Source organism: Eublepharis macularius, chromosome 9, assembly GCF_028583425.1.
Source record: "Eublepharis macularius isolate TG4126 chromosome 9, MPM_Emac_v1.0, whole genome shotgun sequence".
Lineage (NCBI taxonomy): Eukaryota > Metazoa > Chordata > Lepidosauria > Squamata > Eublepharidae > Eublepharis > Eublepharis macularius.
The window spans coordinates 2,654,154-2,671,081 of record NC_072798.1 but is presented as its reverse complement, the minus strand read 5'-3'; the positions used below and the strand labels follow the sequence as shown (position 1 = coordinate 2,671,081).

Here is a 16,928-nt window from a genome sequence, read left to right as displayed (position 1 = left end):
TTGTATTGTGACGGGATGCAAAATTACTTGTGATTCTCAACCAGGGCCAGGGCGTTTTCAGTCCTGGCCCCAACCTGGTGGAACTCTCTGTCGGAGGCTACTCGGGCCTGCTAAGACCTTGTGTCCTTCCGGCTGGCCTGTAAGACAGAGATGTTCCGCCAAGCATTTGGTTGAGGCCAGTACTCAGACCCACCAATTGGCCTCCCTTCCTGTCTCCTATTAGTGGGGGGCTATATTGAGTCATCTGCCCCATGCCGGAACAGTGGCCAATCTCGCAGCAACTCATGTCCCCGCCCCTCTCTTCCCTTGTGGTTGGCAGAGAAGGGTGAAGTGAACCGGGGACATAGGGCAGAGTCGAAACATAGTGCAGAGTTTGTTTTTATGCTGTTAAATCTGGCTTTTATCATTATTTAATGTACCATTTTTTCAGTGTGTTTTTATCAGTATGTTGTAATTCGCCCTGAGCCCATCCACAGGGAGGGCAGACTACTACTACTACTACTACTACTACTACTACTACTACTACTACTACTGTTATTGTTATTGTTATTGTTATTGTTATTGTTATTGTTATTGTTATTGTTATTGTTATTGTTATTGTTATTGTTATTGTTGTTGTTGTTGTTGTTGTTGTTGTTGTTGTTGTTGATGATGTTGATGTTGATGTTGATGTTGATGTTGATGTTGATGTTGATGATGTTGATGATGTTGATGATGTTGATGATGGTTATTGTTATCATCATCATTATTATTAACAACAACAATAATAACAACAACAACAGTAATATGCTTCCCTGGATATGCAAAGGTATGTTAAGAAGAGGTAGGAAGTATAGTTTTTACTTCCTCAAAAGGAGTGCAATTACAATGGCTTTTTTGCTGTCCTAACATTCTCTCGCTGGGTACTAGTTTCCTGATGAAGGGAGCTCTGACTCTCAAAAGCTCACACTCTGGAGATCTAGCTGGTCTCTAAGGTGCTGCTGCAGCCGAATCGTGCTCTTCTATTACAGACCAATATGGTTACCCACCTGAAACTAGTTTTGTCCTGGTGAGGATGTTGTCATTCCTTTATGCTGCTGAAATGCCTGCGAAAGGGGTTAATCCCAAACCTGGCCTGAACTGGTTGGAGTAACTCTTTCGTTGAACTACTTTTCTGGCTCTTACTGGCTCCTGGAACTTGCATGAGGTTCAGGAAATAATGTTGGGTTATAGTTCTTGTTTTTCATGGAGACTCAAGGACAGGTTACAGAATTAGAAAAAAAAGATGTAAAAATTAGCATAATACAAACAAAAACAGTGCAATTAAATTGGATTACAAATCAGAGAATAATGAAATCAAAGCAGTATAATAAAAAGGCAGAGGGGCTATTTTTTACATTAAAACGATAATCTTATTCTTTTTACAAAAAACCCACACTCCTTTTGAAGAATTCTGTTGTACTCAATAGTTTCCTTTTTCCTACAGCCAATTCTCTTGGTAAACAGGCCCTCCTGAACAATTCCACGTTGCCAATTTTGTGAAGCACTAGAAGGATAGGGGCCTTCCCGAACTCATCAAGCAAGCCACTTCACCAGACAGGAGCACCAAAGAGAATGTAAAAATACAGGCTAGGATCTCAGAGACCCAAGTGCGAATCTCAGCTCTGCCATGGAAGTTTGCTTGGTCCAGACCCACTCTCTCAACCATATCGACCTTACAGAGTAGTAAACAATGGAGAAAATGATATTGTGAGTCACTTTGTGTCTCCACGGGAGGTTAATGGAGATAAATATCTGAATGAGTTCAATAAATTAAAATCAATAGATTGCGATATCGTGATCATATCCCGTTCTTATGCTCACTGTTCAGTTGTTTTATTTCATGAGGAAATTTCTCCATGTTCCAGGGGGTCACAAAACTGCATGGCATATTTTTGATTAGGCCATTAACTTCTTGTGGCAAGTTGAACAATGTACATTAACAAAGGAGACCAACTCGATTTTCGGAGTGTGAGCTTTCGAGAGTCAGAGCTCCCTTCTGGAAGTTTCTCAAAAGCTTACCCTCTGAAAATCTTGTTGGTCTCTAAGGCGCCACTGGACTCAAACCCTGCTGTCCTCCTGCTGGCGAGCTCTGTTGCCTGCTGCTGCTTGGAGTGGTGGCAAGAGGAGGAAAAAACCAGCAATGTTGCAGACATCACTTACAGGTAAAGCCCAGAAGTGACAAAGGGTAGCTCTGGGAATCACTGGAAACTTTGTGGTTTTACTGCAATGTCACCAATGTCCCACCCAGCCCTCCTGCGGGTTGCCTGGCAACCCTAAGCCATAGTGATCTATGTGTTTAAGGGTTGCTAGGTCCCTCCTGGCAACAGCAGTGGGCTGGGGAAAATTATGGGGGTGTGATGTTGTCACATTGCTGGGCCCGCTGTAACCACTTTATTTCACGGCAAAAATCTATGGGTTTTGCCTAAATAGCAGGGCTTCACCCGTAAACATGATCATGTCACTTCTCGGAGCACAAGGAGGGACATCATTGTGTCACCGCGCTGCCCAGGCCCCCCAGGTTTCCCACTCTTTTCCATCCCCGTCAGCCAGCTGCCACTGAAAAGTGTGGACTGGATATCTAGCCATACACCATCCACGGAAGCTCACATTTTAGTCGGAACTACCACTGGTATTTAGATTTTTCAAGAAGACTTGCATAGCTGTACAGCAGCACAGCATAGCACCCACACAACACATACACTTACAATAAGCAGGGTCATGCAAAATCCTTATTCTCCATTTCTTCTAGTTAAAATTTCATTTGTGCCAATGCATCTCATCAAAATAAATCCAATCCCAAGAAATTGCCCTAATGAAATATATATGCAAATCTCTGATCTTTATTCTCATCTTAAATTCTTTAAATCTTTTTTTAAACTGATTCTAGTACAATAAAAATTTATTGCAGCAACCCTTTTGTATATTACTGAGAAGTAGTTATACATGGCCTTGCTGGTTAATTCTGCATAGTTTTCATAAGATACCTTAAGCATGCAAAAAATGAGTGAGAAAGACAGTGACTGGTGATGCTGGAACTTCAGATTGGCAAAAAGGAACATGCTCAAATTCACCAATGACTCTCAGACCAAATTATCTACTTCATGCAGATTTCTTTGGTGAGTCAGCCAAGTCGGTGGCCTAATCAAAAGATCTTCAGCATGCTTATGCCATCTGGAACGTGGAGAGCTTCCCCAAAGACATAAAATTTCCAAATGAGCACAAAAGGGGTAGTGATTTACTGTTGTTCAGGACTGAAGAAGCAATAAACCAAAATGAAAGCCATCAATATGACATAATGGTAAAAATGCATAATATTGTGCTTTTCCTGTAAAAAAAAAAGGTACCAATACTCATATATAAAGTTGCACTGATTTCTATCAATCTCTCCTGCAGGACTTGGGAGAGACCCCCCCTCAGAGTACCAGTAAGTACTACCACCAAAAAAAAAAGCCAATATATAGTTTAAGGGTGTATTCTTTAGGTTTGTTATTCCCTGCATTCGGAATGTCATAGTATCTCTCTGTACATGAGATGCCTCGAGTCGGCACATGTTCGTCAAGTGTAGGGAGACACAATGTTCACCTGAAAGCGTAGTTTAAAAAGAGCTGGCGGAGATCACTCCTCAGAGGGTTTGTTAATTTTATCTTCGCCTCCCAGAAGGCTCTGTCAATTTCACCTAAAACTGTGTGGGATTGTAACCAGGGAGGCAGCGAGGAATGGAAATGGGCTGGAGCTGCCTTCCAGAGCCGAGCTTGGACCTGGAGCCCCTTCAAACAGCTCCAGTGTATAACAAAGCCTTTGTCCTGCTACCAGCTCTGTCTTTTTAAGCTACCTTTCCCAGCTAACATTGCATCTCCCGACACGTGTTCTTCATGTATTTGGAGAGGGCTAAGATTCTATCGAGCATCCTGTGTTCTTTCTGGGCTCTGAGGGAACATGTTGGAACTGCATAAAGGGCACAGACCAGTGCACAAACGGTGAGGAAATAAAAAGCAAGCCCTGTGAAGCGCAGGAGGAGCGAGGGAGAAGGTGGAATGTTTGTTCTGTAGAATTTCATCAGTTGCCCAAGGGGAGAGGAGACGCGGATGCATTTATATAAGGAGAATTCTAAATACATCAGCTCCATTTCAGAAACAAGACCAGGTAACGCAGAAATCAAAAATACAGGAAGAAATCTGAACGAGGCATATTTTGAAAATATATTGGGGGGGGGGGGAAATAGGGGTGTGATGAATCTTGAAGCAGATTAAGCAGAAGTTTGAGCTATTCTGGGCAGCCCACTGGGCAGACACTGGGTTGAATTAGGAATAGGGTACCAATTAGGAAAAATTCATTGGCTGCACAGTAATGAAGGATTGGACAGGTGTGGATTTACATTTTAGCTGGAGGTTTCTACAGGGGAATTTAGGATTGCTGACTGAATTATTTGTATGTGGGAGTATGTGTGTGTGGCAGACTCTTCAGTCATTCTTCGGCCTGTGAAAGTCTCTTCTGTCCCCTCCGTACTTTGAGGTTTCAAGGTCTGCTCATCTACATTCTCTTCACGAAGTAGTAATAACATAGGAAAATAATAATAGAACGGCTGGTCAGACCCATAGGTCCACTCTTTCTTCAGGAACTATCCCTGGAAGCCCACAAGGACATGAAAGGGAAAGTCTTCTCCTGCGGTTTCCTGCCAACATCTCGATAACAGAATTATATTATCCTTGATAATATGCAGGTCCCATTTTTCGTGATCACTGGAGTGATTTATCCACTGATGGATCTGGGGGCCAAGCTAAAAGTGACGAATTACACTTGAATGGCAAGTGAACAGACTCACATGTATTCCTCCTTGTTCACTTGTGCTCCACTCGATAGTGGAGCGCAAGCGGAGTGCAAGTGAAAAGTGAGGAATACATGTGAGTCTGTTCACTTGCCATTCAAGTGTAATTCGTCACTTCTAGCTTGGCCCTATATGTCCTTTTCTGGCATTTAAGCAATGGCTGTCACCACCTCTTCTGACAGTGACGTAACAGAATATTCTTCTTTCCCGTCCCACCACAACCCAGCTCCTTGCTAAAGGTTGAATCATTCATTGTTCACCCATCGTAGGTCTCAAAGGAGAAAGAACTAGGTATGCTTTTGTGACGAGTAATCGGGTATTTGATGGCTGCATCGCATTTTCACTGACTACTCCCCACCCAGGAGTCTATAAAAGCTTGAAAAAGGGAAAGCGTCCTGTGTACGTGGAAGGAAAGTTACTGCCACATCAAACAAGCTAAGGAAAAACAAGCAGATGTATGTAACTTTCACAGTTTGGCTTCTTTTGCTCAGCAAATTATTTGAGATATGCTATTCCCCCCCCCCCCCCAAAGCAGTTAAAGGGAAACGGGTTCCTCTCCTGTGAAGTTTCATTGCTGTGGGTACTTTATTCTGGCGAGCTTCAGTGCCACCTTGCACATGGGCAAAATCAACAAATGCCTGTACAAGGGCCTTCTCTGTGGTGGCCCCCCACCTTATGGAATGGCTCACCTGGCTTTTCACAAACTATGCAAAACCGAATTATGCAAGAGGGCTTTTTTACTCAGATAGGAAGGCTGTAATATAAGGTTGTCTCCAAGAGATGCATCAGTAAAGGGATAAGGAGTGACTATAGACTTGGGGTAAGTATGATTTTAATTATTAGATCCTCCTATGTTGTTTACTATGTCGATCTTAGAATTACTTTATGCTGTTTCAGCATTTCTTCAACTCGGTACTGGATTTCTGCTGGTTTTAAATCTTTGCTAATTTGCATGTCTATTACATGTGTGTTGAACTGTCTTTGCAACTGACTATACTGACCCACACTGTGTAATGCACCTTGAGTCTGAGTGAGAAAGGTGGACTATAAATAACATAAATAAATAAAGATCCATAAACAGCCAGTTTGGTGTAGTGGCTAAGAGCGCGGGACTCTAATCTGGAGAGCCGGGTTTGAGTCCCCACTCCTCCCCTTAGAGCCGGCTGGGTGATCTTGGGTGAGTCACAGCTCTCTCAGAGCTCTCTCACTGTTTGTTGTGGGGATAATAATGGCATACTTTGTAAACTGCTCTGAGTGGGCGTTAAGTTGTCCTGAAGGGCAGTATATAAATCAAATGTTGTTGTTATATGATGATGATGATGATGATGATGATGATGATGATGATGATGATGATGATGATGATGATGATATGCACCAGAGAGGTGGCATGTTGAGGACAGCTTTGGAGCATGTTTTCTAGAGTTGTATAAGATTTTGGAAATTTCTCTGGGAACAGGGGTACATGTCTTTATACAACTGAGGTTTTTTTACATAGTTGACTTGGATGATTGGGAGATGGTGGCAAATTGGAACAAATGGAAGCAATTATATCCTACTATAGAAGACTGGTTGATTAAAGTCTGGAAAATGTTACCTACGGTTATAGTTCCCCAGACTTTAAGATAACAATTACAATATCATAAGAGAAGGAAGAACAGATAGATAAATGGTGTGTCAGAAACTGGACTTTATTGTCAACATATTGGTAAGTTCATTATGATTAGAAAGAGGTTTATGTGATCCGGTTATAGTGTCAGGCAAAGATCTGGGGGACGCAGGTTCAAATCCCCACTCTGCCACGGAAATTTGCGGGGTGATCTTGGGCTAGTCATACACTCTCAGCCTAACCCATTTGAGGATAAAATGGAGGCATGATGTGAGCTGCTTTGGGTCCCTGCTGGGAAGAAAGATGGTAAATGCATACATTACTTACAATCAAATTATTTTTGGTGAACAAAATCTGGAACATTAAAAACACAACTGTACTTAGGACAAATAACAGAGGTTATTTCACAATCACCCTAAACCTCAACTCTCTCTCACACTCTCCTTGCTGGCCTAGGCACTTCGCTTCTGCTTACTTTGTGCGGTTGTGCTAACTTCTGCCTGAATACAGAAATTCATCAAGAGGGACATTAACTCGTCCAGATACAGAAATTAGGATCTATCTGCTTTTCTTGCACTTCTTGATTAACGCTGGCTGTTTCAGGAATCTCAGCTGCTCCGCTGGGTCTATATTAGCTATAGAGGTGGGCACAGACCAGAAAAACCCCACAGACCATCGGCACGTGGTCCGTTGCATTTCATGGACCACAGACCACGAACTTTTCACGGACCTGCCCCATTAATGGACCAGTTCATCGGTCCGTAGTCTGTCACTTTCAGGGACCCTAGGACCACCCCCTGTGTACTCAGAGATACCAACCTCGCGGCGAGACTTCAGCAGGCTCTCCTCCAGCCACCCTCCAAGTTTGCGCAAGATTGCATTTCGGAGGTCCAAGTTACAGACCCCCAAAGCAGCCACCCCCAGGAAATTTCCAGTCGATTCTAGGAGTTGCAAATGCCAATTGACTTGCATTGGCTTGCAGCACCAAAAAGTTGCAATGAAGCAAAATGAAACACACACAAAGCAAAATCAAACACCACACAGACACCTTCCCAGATATTGCGTAGGGAATTAATTCTTGCTCTTTACTCGCATAGAGAAGAATGGGAGCTCTCTGGTTGGCAGCCAGAGATGCCTATTGGATTTTTAAGGGCTAGGATTGGTGTGTTCTCAGGGCTGCAGAACGTCCCTCCCCTCCATTACCTAGGGAATTAATTCTTGCTCCTTGCTCACATAGAGAAGAATGGGAGCTCTCTGGTTGGCAGGCAGAGCTGCCTATCAAGGTTTTGAGGGCTACAATTGGTGTGTTACAAGAGCTGCAGAAGGTCTGTGGATGTCCATTCCATTGCCTAGGGAACTGATAGATCAGCGACAGGATGTCTGGACTCATGGACCACGGACCGACAGATGAGCCCAAACGGACTAATGTTCATGAAAAACGTGAATCCCACAAACTACGTGTTCACAAACCACGAACCAGGCTGGACCATGTCAAATTTAAGCCCGTTTAGTGGTCCATGCCCACCTCTAATTAGCTACCCTAAACTCACTCTCCTCTACAGTTTGAAAATAAAAGTAAATCTATTGATCTGCCTGTGCGTCTATGCAGCAAATTTCAAAGACTGCCAATTTATATTTTTCACTGATCTTGGTGTGTGCTTATCCCACTGCTGAGTCCACCAAGAATGAAGGAACAGACGTGTAAACCCTCCCTATTCCTTTGGGTTGGGGTCACCAGGAAATCAGAAAACTCTACAGCCATTCCAAGTGTCCACTTGACACGAACAACACTTCCCCGTGTTCCCAGGGTGCTGGAAACAAACTGGGTAACTGTGGGCCACCAGCCAGTTCGGGAAAGTCACATGTGAATTATAAATTAATCTCTTTCTTCTTCCTTCTTGGTCCTTTTTTGTCCCCTAGATAAGGAGCATCTTTGCCTGTGGAGAGAACCTTCATGTGTAAAAGATTGTGCATAAAGCCTTTAACAATTCTCTGTAGAAGTTTGCCCAGAGTCACAACTACATTGTGTTGAGAAAGGGAATTTGTGGTCTCCTTCCCTGTTTAAAACCAAGCAAACAGGTACCACCTCAAACAGCATGGAGAGGTTTGGATACGGAATGGGGAAACTGTTCCGTGTTTCAGCCAACCCTTCCTTGTTCTTCTGTTCTCTCTTTTTCTCAGATGCAGATGGGGGCATGCACCTACCTCCCCCTATTTGGTCTCTTGGCCAATCACTTCCTTTTGCAAGGTGAGTCCCTCGCTGCTGGGCTCCTGAAAGGTCAGCCCCTGGGGTTCCAGGCTTGTCAAGCAATATCTGACCTCAAATCTTTGGACTCATGTAGACTCCCTCTTTTCCACTAGGCCCACATTGGACCTGAGCCTCATGGAGACCCACACACAATATTTCATCCATTTTCAGAACAGAGGAGTACTGGCGTAACGTCAGGGAAGCGCCACCAAAACAACACAGCCCTCTATAAGCAGGCCCTACCCAAAAGCAATTCCGTTGGCTTCACCTTAACTACCCCCGAACAACAACTGCCACCGGTTGCAGAGCTGCTTTCTATGGGGTGGGGGGTGGGTGGGCCAATACACGTTGAGTGGGAGATACGTTTGCCAGCACTACCTGGGCAAATTCTGGGAGATTTCAGGGGTGGTGCCTGAGGAGGGTGGAGTTTAGGGAGAATGTCAGTTCTAGGGACGGCAGTCCATGGCAGATAGATCCCCAGACCCCTCACAGCAAGCACTCCAGTGCATTGGATGAAAAGGTTTTTATTTAGAGATCAATTAAGTTCATGGGTACATCCATAGATGGGTAAGTTGGCAGGAATGGGGATACAAGCATAGGCACTTTGATATAAGGAGCATGATTCCCCCCTCCCCTTGAGCAGTTAGCAACTAGGCGTGAAAATCCTAAAAAATCTCATGAGAACACAATAGCTTTGTCTGGACAGAGAAAGGCAGAAGATTACAAGGAATCAAACTCCCTCTTTCCCCTGTGAAGAGTTACAGTACAGCTGCAAGGTCAACAAGCATTCTTTTAGAGATAACGGCTGGCTAATTTCTTTCAGCATTAGTACTTTCGTTTTTAGGCAGGCCACGGATGGCATGAGTATAACGGTTACAGTATATGAGCATGACATGAAAGCACACAGGATATCAATACAGTGGTCAGATCAATACAGAGAGCAGAGAATACATGAATGGCATGGATGAATGGCATGCAGACATGACAGAGGATGTGACATCACTTTGGGAGGATGCTGTAGGAATTTCCACTAATCTCTATGGTATAGAATCACAGAACCCCAGAGTGGGAAGGGGCCATACAGACCTTCTCGTCCAACCCCCTGCCCAATGCAGGATGAGCCTAAAGCATCCCCGACAAATATTCATCCAGCCTCTTCCTGAAAATGGCCAGGGAAGGGGAGCTCACCACCTCCCTAGGCAGCTGATCCCACCTTTGAACTACTCTGACCGTGAAAAAGTTCTTCCTAATATCAAGCCGGTACCTTTCTGCATGTAATTTAAGCCCATTGCTTTGGGTCTTACCCTCTGCTGCCAACTGGAACAGCTCCTTGCCCTCCTCCAAATGACAGCCTTTCAAATACTTAAAGAGAGCAATCATGTCCCCCCTCAATCTCCTCTTCTCCAAACTAAACATTCCCAAGACCCTCAGCCTTTCCTTGTAGGGCTCAGTCTCCAGACCCCTGATCATTCTCGTCGCTCTCTTCTGCACCTTCTCGATTTTGTCCACATCCTTTTTGAAGTGAGGCCTCCAGAACTGCACACAGTACTCCAGGTGCAGCCTGACCAAGGCAGTATAGAGAGGGGCTATGACCTCCTGTGATTTCGCTGCTATGATCCCTTTGATACAACCCAAGATTGAATTAGCCTTTTTTGCCACCACATCACACTGACTGCTCATATTTAGTTTACAGTCCACCCTTACTCTTTTGCATACACTACTTCCCAGAAGTGTATCCTCCATCCAGTATTTGTGCTTCCCATTTTTGTGGCCCAAATGTAATACTGTGCACTTAGCTATGTTGAATTGCACCCTGTTCACAACCACCCTCTTCTACAGAGTATTCAGGTCTTGTTGAATTTTAATTCTCTCTTCTTCGGTGTTCGCCACTCCTCCCAATTTGGTATCATCAACAAATTTAAAGAGTAGCCCGTTTACCCCTTCATCCAGATCATTGATAAAAATATTGAAAAGTACCAGGCCCAAAACCGAGCCCTGCGGCACCCCACTGGACACCTTTATGGTCTGTATAGACCATAGAGACAAGGAGAAATTCCTAAACATCAGTAATGAGGCCATTATCTGGCCTTTCCCCCTTCCACTCTTTGATTCTCAAGAGTGGGGGACTGGGACCTTGGATGGGAGTTTACCCAGCACGGGAGAGCAAAGGGCAAACCCAGTGGGATACCTATTAATGGATATTTATTCCTTTGAAGTCTTTCAGTTCTGCATTCGTACCTTTCTTTCCTGAGGCAAAGATATTTAAAATAATTAAAATACAATGTACCAAGGAAAACCATACAGCCTAAAACCAGAGACTGGCATTTTTTAAAGGAAAAAAATGATTAAAAACACTATAAACAATATAATGTTCTAGAAGCATTTAGTTGGGCCCACAAGAATATATTCAGACAGCAGAAATAGGTCTGGAAAACAATCAATAAAACAACACAGCACCCGGAGAATTTTTTTTTGATAAAATCATTTCCTTGTTCCCAACATTCAATAAGCTTGCTGGGCCGTTTCCAGACGGCTTACCTTCTGCCGCTCCGTGCCGCAACGTCGTGGCTCGTGCCGGAGAAAACGCGAAATAGCGCGTTTTCTCGAGCGAGTTTTGCGCAACATTGTGCAAAACTCGCACGAGAAAACGCGATATTTTGAGTTCACCACAGCACGAGCCGCGGCGTTGCGGCATGGAGCGGCAGAAGGTAAGCCGTCTGGAAACGGTCCTGTTCAGAAAACTGCTGTAGGGAGATAGTTCCACTGCTATGGAGCCAAAACCGAAAAGGCCATGTCTTCAGTACTTGGATATTATCAGTAAGAATGAACTATAATTATGTGGAGAGTGGCAAGGAAGGCTAGAACTCTTACTCCAAATTCTGCAGATACTCGGGTGGATTGTATCCCCATCCTACCACTCCACTGGGCAGCAATAAATATATTTATACTCCACCTTTCCTTTTGGCTCAAATTTGAAGCCGTCCTACAATGTAAATGGCTCTTCTGTTAGAGGAACAACCACTTAAGACTCCTTAGGCTAGAGAAGGCAACTTGGAGGAGAGTTGGATCCACCCACCGTAGCCACCTGGGCCCATCTGACTTAGAATCAGTTAGGCAAATCCGTGCCAAATTTGCTCCCCCAAATTAAGCAGTAAATAGCTCAAAACAGATGTGTGTGTATGTAGGCCAAATCAAAATCCTATACCCACCCTCTAACTATTGAATCCTCCAGTAGTATGGGAACAAGGTACCCTATTGGTACTTGGCAGGCCATGAAATTTGGTGATAAATGACAGAATTGTCTGAAGACGGTTCAAAAGTGAATTTGGGGGTCCAATTTGGCCGCCCAAACTCAACATCCCCATTGCCACTCCAGGTTGCTTCCTCCACCTTTCCCTTCCTTGACTTTATTGCTCCTCTACTCTCCCTTCATCTGTGCATGAATAATCAGTAACAGGACGATCTTTCCCACTCCCTGGGCAGGCACTGATGCTTTGAATTGCCCCAACGGATGGTTAAGGGTCCTGAGTCGCTGCTATGGAGTTTTTTCTGATGAGCAAGAATGGACAACGGCCGAGGTAACGACAACACCTTGGAGTCTGGAAGTTGAGTACCAGTTGCAAAGGGATCTCTTCCCTAGGGCTCCCGTGCTCATTGGTGTCCACTCATTCCACTTCTTATCTCCTTTCACAGCATTCATGGTCTGCCTTTCTCAAGAAGGCTGCTTGACTGGCTTATCCTTTACGCGCTGAGGATCTGGGCTCAGGGCTGGGCTTCTGGTCTGCTGGGTTGGGCAACCTGTGGGTTCTCATTAGGGGAGAGATGTGTTGCACCCCTGTGGAGGTCAATTTTACAGAGATGGGGGAGGATTCACCACAGTGTCTCCTTTACTTTTATTCTGGCTCCTATTCAGGATGGTTAAAAGCATTTTTTTGGCCTGATTTAGATGGAGTGTCAGAAGTACGGCCAACACGGCCACCTGGCATCCATTCTTTCAAATCATGAGGGAGAACTGCTGTCCAGACACATCCTCAATAGTTACCCCAACGTGGAGTCATTCTGGATCGGACTGCGAGACCGACTGAAGGTGAGTGCCCTCTTTCCCCTGGCAGTGGCCCAAGTCAGGGTTGGCTCTCCAGCCAAGCCTCCTAGACAGCCATGAGGACAGCACAATGAACAGGCAGGGGGTAACCTCACTCCCAGCCATTAGAGATTCACAAGGGGATGATATATCTACCCCTCCCTGGCCTGTGATGCTGCACCCTTTGTGCAGAGTTTTGTATCCACACGGGGGGGGGGGACTTTTATTTTACTTATTTATTTTATCAAATTTATACCCTGCTCTCCCCGTGAATGGGCCCAGGGCGGGTAACAACAAAGGAAAACATTATATATTAAAACCAAATACAAATATCTAAAACACAAATATTTAAAAGCTAAATACAATACAAAAAAACTGGTGCTAGGAACAATACAGGCTACAATAATTATCTAAAAAAACCCCATGGACACAGCCGTGGCACAAGCCCAGGGCAGCCACCAGTGGAGCACAGGACGTGGCGGGAAGGCAGGGGACAATTCTCTGGATCTCAATCAAAGATCTGACGGAACATCTCCGTTTTATATGCCCTGAGGAATGGTAGCAAGTCCCACAGATCCTGGATCTCAGTCTTTTGCTATTTGTGCATGCACACACACACACTTTGGAGTTTTTTCTGCCTTTGAATTAATGGGGAACAATAGAACTTAAAGTTTGGATCGGCATTAACATGCTGATAATCAGGTCCTTCCAAAGATTATATACTCTTTTTTTGACAGAGAAGTTCTCCAAAGATATGATATGCTTCCCCACCATCCCCGGAAGCTGAAATATTTGCAGAAAATATTGAAGGTTCTATGTTCTTTACTCTTCTCCATCTGCTTTCCTTGTTACTGAAATGAGCAAATTTTGGCAAGGCGTCATTTTCTTCTCCAACCAAGGTCCTGCCCCCTTCTCTTTCTCAACAGAAAGGTCGATGGAGATGGGCAGATTCGTCTACATCCATGTTCAAAGCATGGGAAGGTGGAGCGCCCAAATCTGTTGATGCAAGTGGTTTCTGTGCCTACCTATCAATCCATCAAGGTGAGGAGCAACTCAGAGAATCTGGGCTACTAATCAGAAGTGCATAGAGATGCTCTTGCAAGGCATTTTGACTCATGCTTGCTACTTTACAAATACCGTTATCAAAGGATAGCTGATACTGTCCAGAAATGTATTAATTGTATCAGTCTTTCCCAGAAGTGTCTAGTTCCAAGTAAGAGCCAAGCTACAAGTGATGAATGACACTCGAACGGCAAGTGAACAGACTTATGTGTATTCCACCCTGTTCATTTGCGCTCCAATTAATCACGATCAAGTGGAGCGCAAGTGGAGTGCAAGTGAACAGGGAGGAATACACGTGAGTCTGTTCACTTGCCATTCGTCATTCATCACTTGTAGCTTGACCCTAAATCTGCCCAGCTTTGGAACTCAGGCAAGGAGGTGCAATGCGAAAGATAAGTTCTAATAGAAAAGAAACTGGGCATTATCCTCCATCTGCACAAAGGTGCACAAGAGCATATGAAAAGAGCCTTTACGAACCCCCACTGAGCCACAACCTGGCAAGAGCTGGCAGGACAACTAGGAGTGGAAATACACGTTGCAAATTACCTGGAGTCGCTCAAATGCTGGATTTTATGTGTGGTCCTCAGTTCACGTGCAGGCTGTGTCTTGCTCAGCAGACGCTCACACCATTTTCACAGGAGCTCCCTTTGGGTGATTGCATTTGCAAGTTACAAACTGGAAATTTAAATTGTATTTTATGTGGTTTTAATTGTATTTATACTTGGTAACCTGCCCTGAGCCCGTTTGCAGGGAGGACAGACTAGAAATTGAATAAATTGAATTGAGGACAATCTGGCTGTGACATCTGTCACCCCGTTGATCGCCAGGGTTGATTCGGCTGATCTGACTGGCTAGGCGGGTGTCCCCTTCCTCCCTCACCGCTCCATGTGTGTCCCTCCCGAAGCTGCACGCTCGGTGGAAGAGGACGACCATCCCAGATAGAAGGATTGAATTGAATTGGAAGTGAAAATAACCACCGAGTTGGGAGGGCAGAGCTCCAATTCAGCTCTGTTTTCACAGCAAGAACTCTCAGAGATGGACACTGTACAGAAAGTACTTCAGGCTCCACAGAACCAAGCTACAAGTGAGGAATTACACTTGCCCGGCACGTGAACAGATCAAGTGGAGAGCAAGTAAACAGGGAGGAATACAGGTGAGTCTGTTCACCTGCCAGGCAAGTGTAATTCCTCACTTGTAGCTTGGCTCTCGGACTTGCTAATTTGCATTTCTTTAAGGTATGAGAAAGTGTCAAGATCTGCATTTCAATGATTGGATGTAGGAGGTGGGGAAACTGGGAATTTGGCAGTTGTAAACAGCCTGGGATATTTTTAACAGTTGAGGAGGAACTGATATCGAATGTGCAAATGTATTCACGCAGAGCAAACTGAAGTGTGACATAACCCAAAAGAGCATATCTATCCCGTGTGATAGCAGAGGTGCCTGGAGGGCAGGTTTTGGTTACATTTTGCCTCAGAGAGGCAACATTTTTTTTTTAAAAAAAAGGAAGACTTCTTGAAAATGAAATGCATGGGAAGGCAGGAATATTTCTGACCTCATCTCACTGTTGCCTTTCAGATTTTCAGCAGTGGAATGATGCGTTCTGCAATACACGGATGGCCTACATCTGTGAATTTGAGCTGTAGGAAAGATTGCTGCCTCTCTTGGCCTGAAAGGATAGACGTGCCGGAATTACTACGGCCTTCTTTGCCAGAATAAATCATTTTTTCCGATTTGCTCTCACATTCATACTCATTCTGGGTCACGGCTTTTCCCACACTGTTTAATTGCGCCGGGTTTGATGCTATTGCCTGGCTCCCCCTGCTTTGCCACAGCAATGCAGCGCATTGAAGCACCTCCTGGGTTTTTCTTCAATCCTTCCCAAATCTGCTTTGCTGCAAAGTTTTTGGGAAGATTCCAGCAAAGCCTAGATGGCTGCCCTGAGGGTAGGGACAGGGCCGGTGCGCCCATGGAGGCCAGGTAGGCGGTGGCCTCGGGAGCGCGGGCATTGGAGGGGCGCCGGAGGGGGTGTCGGGGCCAGAGGCACGCACAGCGAAGCTGGCATGACTGGGCTGCAGCTACTGCTGCAGCCAGCCAGCCAGCTCCGTGCTGCCGCTGCCGCCGCCGCCACACACCCCAGCCAGGCGCAGCCTCCGGGTGCCGCCCCAGCAGCGGCTCGTGGCTTGTGCGCCCACCTGGGGTGCGTGGCAGCGGCAGTGGAGGCACGGAGCTGGCTGGCTGGCTGCAGTAGCAGCTGCAGCCAGCCACGCCAGCTCCGCTGCACACTCCTCTGCCCCAGCCGGGCGCAGAAGCCGTGAGCTGTTGCTGGGGCGGCGCACGGAGCAGCCTCCGCGCGCCGCTCCGAGCAGCAGCTTGCAGTTTCTGTGCTCAGCGCTCCGCGAGCTGCCCAGCCCCCCTGCGGCGCGTGATGACGTCTGCGATGATGTCATCACGCAGTCCGTGATGCCACCGCACATGCCACCGCAGGTGCCAGACGTTCTGGCCCTGGTTAGGGATGCCTGGATTCTCAGTCCCCTCCACATCACAGCTATTTCCCCTGCCCCCCCAGCAGCCATTCCCCATCCCCCTTCTAGGGTTGACCGGCAAGAGCTGGGGTGGGGACACAGCGGGATCACAGCATCGCTGTGCTGTCTTGCCACTTCCTGATTTCCCCTGGAAGTGATGCCAAGGCACATGGGCCAACAGAAAAGTAAGTCTCTAGCCATTTTCATGCAAGACTGGAGATTATTTTTTTTTAATGCAAACTGGCAACTAAGACAACCTGATACACAGATTGTTAGAGATCTAGAGGAGTTGGCCGTGTTAGTCGGTAGTAGCAAAACAGAAAAGAGTCCAGTAGCACCTTATGCTATAGTAAAGTTGGTTAGTCTTAAAGGTGCTACTGGACTCTTTACAGATGGTTAGAAAAATATTCAATTGCCAGGTTTAATAAAACCCTGAAAAATTCCTTGTCTCTGTGTGTGTGTGTTTGCGAGCGCAGCCACTGCTGGTGGACTGGGGCAGGGATCCTGTGGGGAAATCGGCCACGTGGAATCCCTGTTGTGCTGTATCGGCAGATGCAGCAGCC

The 16,928-nt window shown here is 45.6% G+C and overlaps 1 protein-coding gene across 1 annotated transcript; it reads left to right on the top strand.

Annotated features, from left to right (window-relative positions):
* Positions 1–11,393: 11,393 nt before the first annotated feature.
* Positions 11,394–15,486, top strand: LOC129335766 (regenerating islet-derived protein 4-like). Its single transcript, XM_054988556.1, has 4 exons — positions 11,394–11,408; positions 12,647–12,787; positions 13,708–13,822; positions 15,419–15,486. The coding sequence occupies exons 1-4, from the start codon at positions 11,394–11,396 to the stop codon at positions 15,484–15,486; spliced, it is 339 nt and encodes a 112-aa protein (XP_054844531.1).
* The last annotated feature ends 1,442 nt before the right edge of the window (positions 15,487–16,928 follow it).

Excerpts from the sequence above, each read along its gene's own strand:
- LOC129335766 (XM_054988556.1), top strand. Across the intron at positions 12,788-13,707 it reads GACTGCGAGACCGACTGAAG|AAAGGTCGATGGAGATGGGC; the intron begins GTGAGTGCCCTC and ends CTTTCTCAACAG. Across the intron at positions 13,823-15,418 it reads CTACCTATCAATCCATCAAG|ATTTTCAGCAGTGGAATGAT; the intron begins GTGAGGAGCAAC and ends GTTGCCTTTCAG.